At 36.2% G+C, this 13,047-nt stretch overlaps 2 protein-coding genes across 2 annotated transcripts; both read right to left on the bottom strand.

Annotated features, from left to right (window-relative positions):
* Positions 1 to 36: 36 nt before the first annotated feature.
* On the bottom strand, positions 37 to 1,103 carry LOC120152211 (chlorophyll a-b binding protein 151, chloroplastic). Its single transcript, XM_039164481.1, has 2 exons — positions 897 to 1,103; positions 37 to 812 (listed from the first exon to the last, which is right to left on the bottom strand). The coding sequence occupies exons 1-2, from the start codon at positions 1,040 to 1,042 to the stop codon at positions 161 to 163; spliced, it is 798 nt and encodes a 265-aa protein (XP_039020412.1). The 5' UTR covers positions 1,043 to 1,103; the 3' UTR covers positions 37 to 160.
* Positions 1,104 to 9,981: 8,878 nt separating this feature from the next.
* Positions 9,982 to 12,824, bottom strand: LOC120152218 (SNF1-related protein kinase regulatory subunit beta-2-like). The gene is made up of 6 exons (XM_039164485.1): positions 12,715 to 12,824; positions 12,348 to 12,514; positions 11,749 to 11,868; positions 10,682 to 10,863; positions 10,411 to 10,573; positions 9,982 to 10,307 (listed from the first exon to the last, which is right to left on the bottom strand). The coding sequence occupies exons 1-6, from the start codon at positions 12,716 to 12,718 to the stop codon at positions 9,984 to 9,986; spliced, it is 960 nt and encodes a 319-aa protein (XP_039020416.1). The 5' UTR covers positions 12,719 to 12,824; the 3' UTR covers positions 9,982 to 9,983.
* Positions 12,825 to 13,047: the final 223 nt, after the last annotated feature.

The raw sequence follows: 13,047 nt of genomic DNA, 5'->3' as shown, positions 1-13,047 counted from the left end.
TGGAACGCATCAGCCATTTTAATGGTACAAAAGCTCTAAAGATAAGCAGTGAAATTACATCAGTAATGGAGTTTTGCTACAACAGATACCACATACATAGTGAAACGCGATTAATATTACAGCTTTCAAAGACACATCTATGAATCTATATCTAAGTTGTTCATTTTCCGGGGACAAAGTTAGTGGCATAAGCCCATGCATTGTTGGTCACCGGATCAGCAACGTGGTCGAAAAGGTTCTCGATGGGACCCTTTCCGGTGACAATAGCCTGGACAAAGAATCCGAACATGGAGAACATCGCAAGCCGGCCATTCTTGATCTCCTTAACCTTCAATTCGGCGAAGGCATCAGGGTCATCAGCCAATCCAAGTGGGTCAAAAGCACCACCGGGGTAAATCGGGTCGAGTCCTTCACCCAGTGGTCCACCACCAACCCTGTATCCTTCAACAAACCCCATGAGCACAACTTGGCAAGCCCAGATGGCAAGGATGCTCTGAGCATGGATAAGATTCGGGTTGCCCAGGTAGTCGAGGCCACCCTCGGAGAAGATTTGTGAACCAGCCTTGAACCAAACTGCCTCCCCGAACTTCACACCATTCTTCGAAAGAACCTCGGGGAAAACACAGCCGAGGGCACCGAGCATAGCCCACCTGCAGTGGATCACCTCAAGCTCACGGTTCTTAGCAAATGTCTCGGGGTCAGCTGATAACCCAGCAGTGTCCCACCCGTAGTCGCCGGGGAATTCACCGGTCAGGTATGATGGGATTTGGTCGGAGAATGGACCCAAGTACTTTGGGCGGTCAGGGCCATACCTTATTTCAAGTAATCACAAACATACATAAATCCGGTCTCATATCTTTTGCTCGTAAATTAGATATATATTGCATGCAACATACCAGATGCTGGTGGGGGCGCTTTTGACGGTTCTGCGCATGGTAACACGACCACCACCGACGGCACCGACCTTGCGGAGGAGCTCATTGGACAGCTTCAAAGCTGTTTGGCCGGCGAAAGCAGATTTTTGGATACCAGAGGTTGCCATTAGCTTAGACTTGGGGTTTGTTTCTGTTGTGGTGGCAAGTCTAGTCTGGATTTGGAGATTATACTGGAGAATTGGAGATGAGAAGATTGATGTGGATCAGGAAATGTACATGTCAGCACCAATCTATTGGCTGTTGCATTGGATGTGGATTCCCATTATGATTCTCTTCGATCAGATGCTGAGGCTGTTGTTATGGCACGTGGGATTTTACAAGATCTTTTTGAGAGATGCTTTCCAGTGTGAGGACTGAAGCCACTAATAGTATTGGGCTGAAATTTCATGATCCATTTCTGTTGGAAAATATAAAATTGGGGTGGCTTAATTTGTTTTCCTACCAAGTTTTAGATTTTAGATAAGATATACAAGAATAAGAAAATAAATTTGTATTAATTTTTAAAATAAAAATTAATTTTATTTTTATATTTTTTTATTTAATATACGTTACATGTTATCTTATTAAAAAATTAAAAATCTAGCGAGATCAAATTTTGATTAAAGAAAAAATACAAGATGTATTTTATTCTTTATTATGATAATATTAAAAATGATCTAAAGAGACTTAATTTCATCTTCTTTTAATGGTTATAAAACAACTTGATGTTGATTTGATTTGAGGGTTAAAAATAATTCCTTACGCCCTTATCAAACTAAAGATAAAATATTTCATTCAATTTCATATACACATAGTATTAATATTCCCACGGATGGTGCCGAGTGGTACGAACCAAGTGATTTTCGTGGTAAAAGAATTGTTAGTATTATTTAAGGATTCAAGTTCGAGCACCATAAATATCAAATGTGTGAGCATTCAATGTCAAAATGGCGAGTTTTCTTAGAGTATATATTGCCTTGTACATACTCCAAATTAATAAAAAAAAATAGAAAATAACATGAATTGAACGACTTTAGTAATAAATGAATTGTTGATATTCTTTGAGGTCCTGGGTTCGAACACTAAAAATGTTAGGAATACGGGAATTTAGTATTAAATAATTAAAAATTAACTTTAAATAAATAATATATTCAGTGTTATGCAATTACCCTAAATTAATTAAAAAACCTTTAAAATAAAGAAAAAAATCCATAAAACATTTCAATTCCTTACGCCATTATCAAACCAAAAATAATAATATTTCATTCAATTTCATACATACATAGTATTAATATTCCTATTTAAATGTAATTTTAAATATAAAAACTCACATAAATAAAGTTGGTAAAGTTGACAATTTCATTCATTTAATTTTTGAAAATAATATCAATCGAGCTATTTTAGTAGTAAATTATTGATATTCTTTGAAATTTCAGTTTCAATGTGAAATGGTTAAGAGTTATATTTAAACATATAGTGATTATATTTACTCAAACTAATAAAAAAACTTTAGAAAATAAGGAAAAAAACTTGAAACACTCCAATTCGTCCCTAATTTTTTATATTAAATATTAAATTACCTCTTATAGTTAATTATTATTAGGATAAATTGTATAAACAATCCCCAAATTTTTAAGATTCTTGCATTTTGATCACCTAACTTTTAAAATTACAATATAATCAACGAACTTTTAGTTCGATTTCATTTTGGTCCCTACTGCTATCTATGTTGGTTTTTGTTGACGTGTTGGTTTTTGTTGACGTGACACTTAACTCTCGTTATTCTTCTTCTTCTTCTTCGAACTCAATAGAGAAAGAAAGAAAAAAAAAACAGAGTAAGTGTAAAGAAGCAAATGCTCATCCAAATATCTTTCATGTTTAGTGTTCAACTATGTTTCAAAACACATGGTATTATGAGATTCATTTTTCATCTTAAATCCAGCTCAAAGATAATCCTTAAAACCATCACTTTGAGTGGATCATACGGCACTGTTTCCAAGAGAAATTTGAACGGAGAAACGTCCATGTTCAACCCCAAAACCATGGTTTTATTTTGGTAGAGTTTCATTTCTTCAACATGGAAATTTCGAGATCAAAATGGTTAGAGAGACAATATCCCAGAAGGTCAAAGACTCAAAATAAGCATAGCAACACGGGAATCAAGTGAATTCTTCATCAAAAGTTTTGAGCTTAAGATGAAGAAGATGAAATGAACTAAAAAAGAGTAGATCAAACATAAAAAACTAAACTAAAAGAGAATGGAAAATAACAGAGAAACAGAAAATCTCCTAACCAAAAATAACTAAGGGAGGGGGAAACGCAATGGAGAAAGCTGGAGTCGAGAGAGAATCTATACCGTATAGATTATAAATCCAAAAAATAAAAAGTAAATGCGGTTAAAAACTTTGAAATTTTTAAAATTGAAAAAGTTTTTAAGAATTTGAGCGTGCATCAGATAGAAAAGTCGGATGTCTATGGAAAAGGCTCTAGTTCAAGAACTTGGAATGTTGGGTGTGCATCAGATGGAAAAGTCGATGCCTATAGAAAATGCTATGGTTCAAAAAGGTGCTTTCAAAACTACTAGGCCTCACTGCTGTTAGGGCAATGCCTTCAACTTAAGAGTAAGAAGAGACATTGTGCTCTTCATTTCGGGTGCCAACGCTACTACGAGAAAAGAACGACGGTGCCAGTTTACGTAGATAAACTGTTTAAGGATGCGATGGGGAGGGAAGTGGTGGGGTATGTTCATCAGCGGCCATTAGAGAAGAAGAATGATGGCGGTGCAGAGGAAGGTTCGAGCAATGAAACTGAAATGCATGGTGCTGTGAAATGATTTTCAAGAAAAGGCAACCAAGAAGAAGAATGAGAAGAAGAAGAAGGGAGAAGAGGAGGAGGGGGAGTTAACGGGGTTAAGTGACATGCCAGTAAAAACTAATTGCAGGCAACGGTAGGGATCAAAATGAAAACGAACCAAAAGTTTGATGACTATATTACAAGTTTTAAAAGTTGGGTGACCAAAACACAAAAGCCCTAAAAAAGTTAGGAGATTGTTTATATATTTTACCCTTATTATTATTTATCTTTTCATCGTAGGGCCAAAAAATCTAGCAAGTTGAGGCAAGAGTAACGGTTAGTGTTCGTAGGTCATATCTTTCCTCGAGAAAGAAAAGTAGTATAAAATATATTTATGCAGCCAAAGGCCCAAAACGGGTGATTTTTTCCAATAATACGGTGGAAAAAAATTATCGAATAATGCTGTGTCAACATTATTTCGCAAAATAAGGTGAATGTTACAGTGTACCCGAAGTCGTGTTGCAATCCCGACGTCCCAACACCTCGAAGAAGCATTGTGCTCGGAGGGGGGAGTCGCATGGCCTGCCATGCATCTCCCAAGGGGCCACTCTCCTAGCCTGGGTTGCAAGTGGCCGCATGCGTTTCATCAGGGTCCCCTCGCATGGCCGGCAAAGTCGCATGGCATGCCACTCACGTAGGTACAGTAGGTAGCTGGCATTCGAATGATAAAAGTTTAACCCATGCGTCTCCCAAGGAGAGCTGGGTTGCATGTGGCCGCATGCGGCTCCTCGGGGTCCCCTCTCGTGGCTGGCAAAGTTGCATGGCATGCCACTCACGTAGGTACAATAGGTAGCTGACATTTGAATGATAAAAGTTTAACTCATACCCCTATCATATCCTAACCCAAACCCTGTAATAACAAGTTGAACGGCTAAAAAAATTCTCTCAACTATATATATGTAAGAATGAAATCGGGGCAATTGCAATTCAGAAAATTAATAGAGAGGGAGCAGAAACAATTGCAAAGAAGATTAACGGAGGGAGCATTTCAGAAAATTTGGTGTGTTTTTTCTTTCGTTATTCTAATTTGAGTATGTATTACATGGTAAATTGGTTTAAATTTATGTTTTTTTGTCTGATATTAGTCTAATAGTTTGTTAATTTTTTTTGCGGAACGAAGGTGAATTAAGTTTGAAGAAATTTTATTTGAGGTATTTTACTATTGATTATTATGTTAGTATTATTTTTATAAATATATGTTAATTTTACGATTGTTGTTATGTTAATATTATTTTATATTGTATAATATCATTTTTACGATTTATGATCTTAGTGTACCTTAAATTTCTTTATTCTAAATACAAATTTTGAATTTGTATAGAAAATGAGCAACAACTTTTTTCACGATTGCCCATTATAATGGACATATTATTGAAAAATGAGGTCGGAGTTGTTTTTCAGTTTGAAAGACCTATAAATGTGTATTTAGAATAATGAACATTACATTTATAGAAATGAACATTTGTACAAATATATTATAATGAACATCACAATTGTAGAAATAAATATGTTTTTCATTATAAATATATTATAATGGACATCACATTTGTAGAAATGAAGCAGATGATAGAAAGGAAAATTCGAGCTACAATTAATGGTTGAAGTACAGGTTCATGCTATGTCCCAATCCAGTTAGATATGTTGCAGTTCCAGTTGAAAAAGATGATGATATTAGAACCATGATTGGATTACATAACTGAATAAATATTTCAGTTATTGAGTTATTTGTTGATGTTCCTAAGATATTTGATGTTCATGGGTCATCAAGAAATGTGGCTGGAAATTCATCTCAAATGGCTTTCGGAAGTGAATTTGAGGACCCTAGATACAGATTGATAAATAATTTTATGGCGCTATTGGAAAGTGGAAATGAAGTCGATGAAACATCCGCAGTAGTAGAGTACGAGGAGAGAAACATATATAACTCAGAATTGACTATTGATGTTGACGCTGAAAATCGATGGGGAGAAATCCATGATGATTCCAACAAAGATGAAGAAACCGAGGAACCCGTTTTGGCTGACGATAATAATTTTGGCTATGGTGGTGCACCTAACCTGGCCACTGATGAAGTTCCGACACCGTATCAACCTACCCCTCATATGTACGAGATAAATTATGATGCGATGAGGGTACAAAAATTCCCAGACATGCCACATATACCTCCATACCACATGGTTGAATCATTCGAAAAATTTGGTGAATTTTTGGTTGGGGTGCAATTTAGAGGAAAAGATGAAGCTACGTTGGGGATTAAAGAGTATTGCATCAAAGGCCATGTTGATATCCATGTTGCAAAGTCCAACTAAAAAACCATATATGTGATGTGTGTTAAATATGGCCCATAGTGCAAGTGGAAGATCAGAGTGTCCAAAATTTAGAGGTACGATGATTGGGTCATCACAAGGTACAATGGTCCTCACACATGTTTGCGAAACTCAATCGAACAAGTCCACCGGCTATTGGACTCCAATGTAATATGCGAATACGTTAAGGTGTTGGTTGAGAAGAATCCAAAGATCCCTTGTTCAGTGTTAGTTGCATCTATTTGAAGTCAATTTGGATACCAAGTAAAATACGACAAGGTTTGGAATGCGAAACTGAAGGCAATGAAGTTGACAATGAATACAACGCGAGGGGAGTTGCATGGATTTCCATGCGTCTTCCAGGGTTTTTGCTCAACGTGGCAGCAACACATGGGGGGGCAGCAACACATGAGGTGGCAGCAGTTGCATGGTGCATGCAGGGGGGACTCGCTTGGATTTCCATGCGTCTCTGGGGGGAAACGCTGGGAAGGCACGACGACTATAGTGTATCTCTGTTCAACACTATAACATTCACCCCATTCGAGCAAATAATCTCTCGATTCATTATTCGAACAATTATTTTTCTCCACCGCATTATTTGAAAATTTCAGCTACAAAATATAGAGTCTAATTATAACTATGAATATCAGTATTGAAAACTTTAATTACATTATACTCTCATTATAAATGCTGGGTGGAAGACAAAACAATGGTAGTTAGAGTTTTTCTTTTTATATTATTTCACAAGGTAAAATAGATTGTAGATTAAAGTTTAAATAAATTAGGTTTTTTAATTTGTAGTAAATATAAGATTAATATGAGATTAATAATTCATCAAAAATTTTAAGAATAAAGCATGATATAATCCTCAATTTAATCACTTCTTCCATTGATTTTTTAAAACATACTAAATCAATAAATAACCTAACTTTTTAAACAAATTTACAAAATATTTTAGTATTTTTTAATAATTTAATATAATTATAAGATAATAATCATTAATTTTTTAACTATTGATAACGTGTATGTTTTATAAATTCAAATACTAAAATCCCAATTTCTTTAAAAAAATTAATATTTTTTTAGAGGAAACTCAATAAGTTGACACCTTAGTAATATATGTGTTTTCTTTCTTAATGTTGGTAACCATATTAATATATATGTGTGTTTTCTTTCTTAATGATGGTAACCATATTAATATATATGTGTGTTTTCTTTCTTAATGAAGGTAACCATGGACTTGGTTAAGTACTAAGAAAAAGAAAAAAAGGAGTTTTATTTAAATTAATTTCGTGGAGAAGAAGGGGTAATTTCCAGGAATTAGGTCCCCCCAGCTATATTATATAAATAAATTAAAAGAACTTTTTAGTATTTCAGACTTTTATATAAAGCTTTTGCATCGTCTCCCCTGAGCTAATGTCATCATCTAGTATCCAAAAGCTACCCCTTACTCTCTCTTCACTACTAAAGCTCTTCAAATCTTTCGCCCCATCCCTTTTTCATAGCTGAATTGAGAAGAAAGAAACTATGGAGATTATAAACGAAAACCAAACAATTCAATCGACCATCAGCTCCCACTTCCTGAAGCTTGTCACCAAAATTTTTCTCCCCTTTTCACTTGTTTCTGTAATATTATCATACCCTTTGTTATGCAACTTCCGAACTTTGTCATACAGTTTACATCTCTTTAGTTTCAGCGTTGGCAAGAATTACATGTTTCTGCTTTGCATTGGACTTCTTTTCTTCATTGCCACCAGCTCTGCTTTGTTCGGTGGTTTTGGGGTAGAGTCTGATATTAAATCCGACAAGACTCCAAGGATCGGCAAGCGAGGTGGTCAAAGAGAAATAGGGGTTGAATCATCAGAGCCAAAAGAGTCAATTTTGAAAGCAAAAGTTACTGCAGAAGTTGATCAAAGAGAAGAAGATTTGCCCTTGGTTGTACAAGATGAAGAAGAAGAAGAAGAAATATCGAATGAGCTTGTTCCAGGCGTGGATGATGAAGAACTTGGGCTGTTGAGTGATGAAGAGTTAAACAAGAAATGTGAAGATTTTATTAGGAGAATGAAAGAGGGATTCAATTCGAAGCTCGCAATTGATGGTTCAATAGTAGATTAAATTCTGCATTGAAGTGATTTCTGATGTATTGGCATTTGATAATGGTAATTAAAATTAGCTGTTTGAAAGCATAATTAAGGTGCTGTAGTAGCAGTTAAGTTGATAATACCTTTGCTTACGCATGTTGCCCGACTCTACTTTTAAATGAAAGGAAGCAACGCAGCAATTTCTCAATTGACTTGAAGTCATCCAAAAGAGTACAATATAAAGTTGATAAACTTTATAACACCGAGTAAATTCCAATTTCATATTTTATTTAATTTAACATTAACTCGGTTCAAATTTCATAAATTCAATTCTTGTCGATCCAATACTCACCTTAACTCTAATCACTTTCCATTTTTCAAGACATTATTCCAGCAACAAGGACAAGCTGAAAGCAGATCAGAAGATTCAAAATACAATTGAGAAATTATTTGAACTTATCTTAACCATAAAAAGGTATTTGTCTTGTAGCACGTGTTTACAAATATCCCTCTAAATATACATATATTTAGTTATTCGAGTCCGACCACACAAGGTGCTCAATCCAACCCAAACTTGGGAAACGTTTGGATTTACCATTGAGGCCAATTTAGAAGGCATAAAGGGACAACCTCCCCTATCAAACTTGAAGATCCTCAAATCCTATAGAGGATTAGTGTTTTATTTTCACAGTTCGCAATGAGCTGCCCAGCAATATTGTTCCAACTGAAAATGGAACAAAAAGAAAGAGACTAGCCCCACCACTAAAATCACCTTCATGATACCCCCCTATATGTGGTTCCTAAGGGACCCATCGGGAGCTGCATGATGATTGGGCATCTCTTTGTCGAGAAAGAAAAAGGCGAACCCTCTTTTGCCTTTTGCACATGCACACACTATAATTGTAAGAAGTAATGAACAATGAAACCGATATTGACTCTCCATTGGCTTGGGTTCCCTTGAACCCCAACAATTCTATTTATGTTAAATTAACAGTGAGGAGTGTGGCAGACAAGAGCTTTGCCGCGCTTGACCTGCTCCCATTTGCAGACCCTACAGCTAGATTTGGTCCTCCACAGTTACCAAACATAGATGCAGTGAAATCAAGTGATCCATTGACTTATCACTTTAGGCAAGCCCCGTGTTGACCGATGTTATCCTGAACCCTAGTGCACGTTGGAATAACGTACAATTTTCATGACAGCATGTCTCATCCAATCGACAAGATCCTAATTTTAAAACCTATGAGACAGAATATAGTGTGGGAAATTCACTTATTTTCAAATACAGAATAGATACATATTATACTACCAACCCTTTTCGTAAGAATTGTTGTTGCTGCTGCACCAACTATCTCACGGCGATTACACATAACCTTTATGGAACAGTGACTAAAACAAAACCTCAATCAGTTAGAGGACCATGACAGTGGGCCTTTGCCATTATTTTCAAATATATGTTTTGCAAAGCAGAGAACTATCACCCCACAAGCCCACACTCAAACCAAGTGTTTATCTTTTTGAATGGTTCTCTATAAAAGCCCACATGCGAATGCGATTTATAATTTGTTGTGCCTCGAGTGAGAAGTACACATTGAACACACACGACAATTATGTAATAGAATAATTGATTGCCTGACACGACTGAGTCATGGGACTCTGATTGGGGAGAGGATATTTTCAGTGTCGATTCACTCGAAATGCATCTTTAATTCAGCCTTCTCCGTTTTCTAAATGTAAGAACTTGTTAATGTTAGCACACCCTTCTTCTGAGTACTTGTGTTGTAAATTTATCAAGCTAAAGAGTTGCAGAACTTCAAGTTCTGTTTAATTTACCTATGCACGGACTTGTACAGTACTACAGTTACATATTTTTGAAGAAACCGTTGTGTTGAGCAAAGTGCCATAGACTGACCATCATCACCATCTTGCTTGTAAAGATGGTTCAGCAATGTATGAGAAGGCCTTCGCGAGGACTTTGGCTTCCGACTAACAAACGATCGTTCTTCGAATATCTTTGTCCGTAACTGCGGAGGCAGTTCAGGTGGAGGCTTGCTGAAATCACCACTGTTTAGTGGTTGATTGTCGTAGCTCGATATAGGGGAAGGAGGAGGTTCGAACTCTGAGAGGCTTTCAGGAGCTTCTGGAACAAAGTCCTGTTACAACACATCATTAGACGGTATCTACTTGAACATGTGAATAGCTTATCATAGCTTTATTCAATCTGCAATTTAAGTGTAAAAAGAAGCTTGAGAATACCTGCAAATTCAAAATGTTATAAACATTCCCGGACTCATCGAATTCGCAGGGTAAGTTCGGAGCATATATCCTTAGCTCATCGACAATGAAGTGGTAGTGGTAAACACCACATGGGAGCATCTTCATGATAATGAAATCTTTACCCAAAGAGTGCAAAGGTTCTCTGTAAGGAGAAGAAACAAAGGCTGTGCAATTTAGACTGTGAAAAGAAAACTGCTAAAGCTGAAGAATGAAACTACAAACATAGCCTCCATAACGGAGATTCCAGTACATGGTCTTCCAATTGCTCCATGATCCGGTAATAGCCACTTGCTTGCCACCGAAACACCATGTTATCATCACTGCTCTCTTCTCCTCTTGGTCGAAATCCTTGCAGCGCATCAACTTTTGTACCGGTGGATCATTTTGGAATTGGCTCATTTGACCAGGCCTGGGCAAGGGAACCCCAGAGATCTGGAGAAAGAATTGCAAAAAGATCGAATTTTCCATTACCATGTTGTAGATGATAGAATGCCTTCATAAACAAGCGTGTAGCCATTTCATTTCCTTTTAGCATAATATGCAGAAAACTATCTCCTTCAGAACATTATTTGAGAATAAAACATGTACAATCAACATTCACCACACTTAATTTACCACTCGAAATCTTCAAAGATCAAAATAATTCATGAAGACCATAAATAGGCTGTAAACATGAGACCCTTACAAAAATAGCAAAGAGAAGTAGTAACAATGCAAAATTACTTTACCTTGTACTATAATGAATGGATTGTAGGCTGGTAACAAAACCAATTTACAAACATGCTTTTATTTGGATCAAGTGTTTGGCAAATAAAGTGTAAGAGGATGCATATGGCTTTGTTTTAGTCTATTTGCAAAAGCAGCACCATTTGTCAAGGATATTTTTGGAGCAAAATTGAAAAGGCTTCTTTGTTCTTTTTGGTGGGGACAGAGTATCAATTCAAGAATCTCATTCTTAGTCAGGTTCCACTAGCTCAGAGAATCCAAGCACTTCCTTCAACACACCTGGTGTTCCATGAGTTATACTTAAGTGGGAGGTAAAAGGTCCATAGGTAATAAATTTACTTTTTTTGTAATGGCTAAAAAGGAAGGCAGGCACCCAAATTGAAAAGGGGAAGGAGGAAAACCAGATAAAATGTGCTTGAATAAGTCTCATATTAGCATTGTCTGAATCATCTATTTCCATATAACATTGCATGTTCACACACTATTTGGTGAAAGTTCATGGACAAAATATTCAGCAAACGGGATACTTTGCATGCACTGATCTGAAATGTAAACCTAATGTGTGAAGTTCGTAAAAGAGCTTCAGAATACCTGTAAATTCAAAGGTCTGCCTGAATCGTTGTACTCCCATGGCAAGTTAGTGTTCTGCACGAGCAAATCACTTTGGTCTTGGATCATTTCAGCAGATCTTAACCAGGGAAACATAGGGATCTAAAGATACAAATTCAAATACCATGGTATTGGATTTCTTTCAGTTAAACATGTTGCATATATAGATTCCATATCCAGAATAAAACCTCCAAACCCACATGAGCAAGCACTTCACATGTCAACTTCTTGGCATGCCTGTGAAATGGCTCTAAATCCCTAAACAGATGCTTTTTATTCCCTATAGAGATCAATCTAATCCAAAATCACATGCATAACAACAACAGCAAAAACTACGATACAGAGCATCCAAATACACATGAAGGGATGAATAATTTGCAAAATGAAACACTGTGAGAAAATGATAAGCGAAGGGTGAATATTTTCTGACTATACAACGAACACCAGAGGGAACTAATTGCAACATGTTAAACAATAACCACGAGACTTTACTAGAACAAATTATATCATGTATCTAAAAAGCCATTAAAATCAAGTTTGTCCCCATGTTATTTCATCCTTCAACCTCTCCAATAACTAACCTGTGGAGGGTATTGGAAAGGAAGCTGATAAGCGTCATTATTAGGACTTTGGGGAGGGGAATGAAGCATTGGGTCTGTATTAAACTGTTCATTATCCACTTCATATCCTTTCTTCTTTGTTCCTGAAGTTCCTTCACCATCTTCTCTACCACCAACATTTCCCATTACTTTAAAACACAAAAAAGAATCATCAATCAGTTAAATAATCTCAACAGTAACTAATAAAAAAACCCATCATTTCCCACAGAACCAAATTACCAGGTAAAAAACAAAGAAGAAAATAAAATACCCTGAAAACCAGAAAGAGCAAAACTGATGGAGTAAAGACTAAAGATGGATGTTTTGGAAGAGTGGTTGCTTTACTTACCCATGAATGTAACTGGACTGCACAATCACAGGAAAGCAGGCAAAGAAACTAGTGAAGGGAAAGCACTATAATTTCTGCAACTTTATATTTATGTAATTTCTTTTTTAATAGTATTTATTTGTATGCATTTGATTGGTTGACGTTTTTAATGGGAAAGTGGAGCATGTCTTCTCTCTCTCTCTCTCTCTCTCTCTCTCTCTGCTGGTATGAGTTGAAAAAAGTAGGAAACAAGTGAATAATGAGAAGTGAAATATATATAAAAAAATTCTCCAACAAGTTTGGAAGAAAGATCCTATCCTATGGTGAAGTCATGGACCAGCCAAGTGATGATGG

Source organism: Hibiscus syriacus, unplaced genomic scaffold (genome assembly GCF_006381635.1).
Source record: "Hibiscus syriacus cultivar Baekdansim isolate YM2019G1 unplaced genomic scaffold, ASM638163v2 tig00111088_pilon, whole genome shotgun sequence".
NCBI classification, from domain to species: Eukaryota; Viridiplantae; Streptophyta; class Magnoliopsida; order Malvales; family Malvaceae; genus Hibiscus; species Hibiscus syriacus.
The sequence above is the reverse complement of the archived record's forward strand: the minus strand, read 5'-3'. Positions and strand labels throughout refer to the sequence as shown.

Coding starts and splice junctions, on each gene's coding strand:
- LOC120152211 (XM_039164481.1), bottom strand. CDS start 1,042: ATGGCAACCTCTGGTATCCAAAAATCTGCTTTCGCCGGCCAAACAGCT. Junction 813..896: donor AGCGCCCCCACCAGCATCTG/GTATGTTGCATG, acceptor ACTTGAAATAAG/GTATGGCCCTGACCGCCCAA.
- LOC120152218 (XM_039164485.1), bottom strand. Junction 10,864..11,748: donor GCAGACCTTTGAATTTACAG/GTATTCTGAAGC, acceptor TTCTTTCTCCAG/ATCTCTGGGGTTCCCTTGCC. Junction 10,308..10,410: donor ATAACATTTTGAATTTGCAG/GTATTCTCAAGC, acceptor GTGTTGTAACAG/GACTTTGTTCCAGAAGCTCC.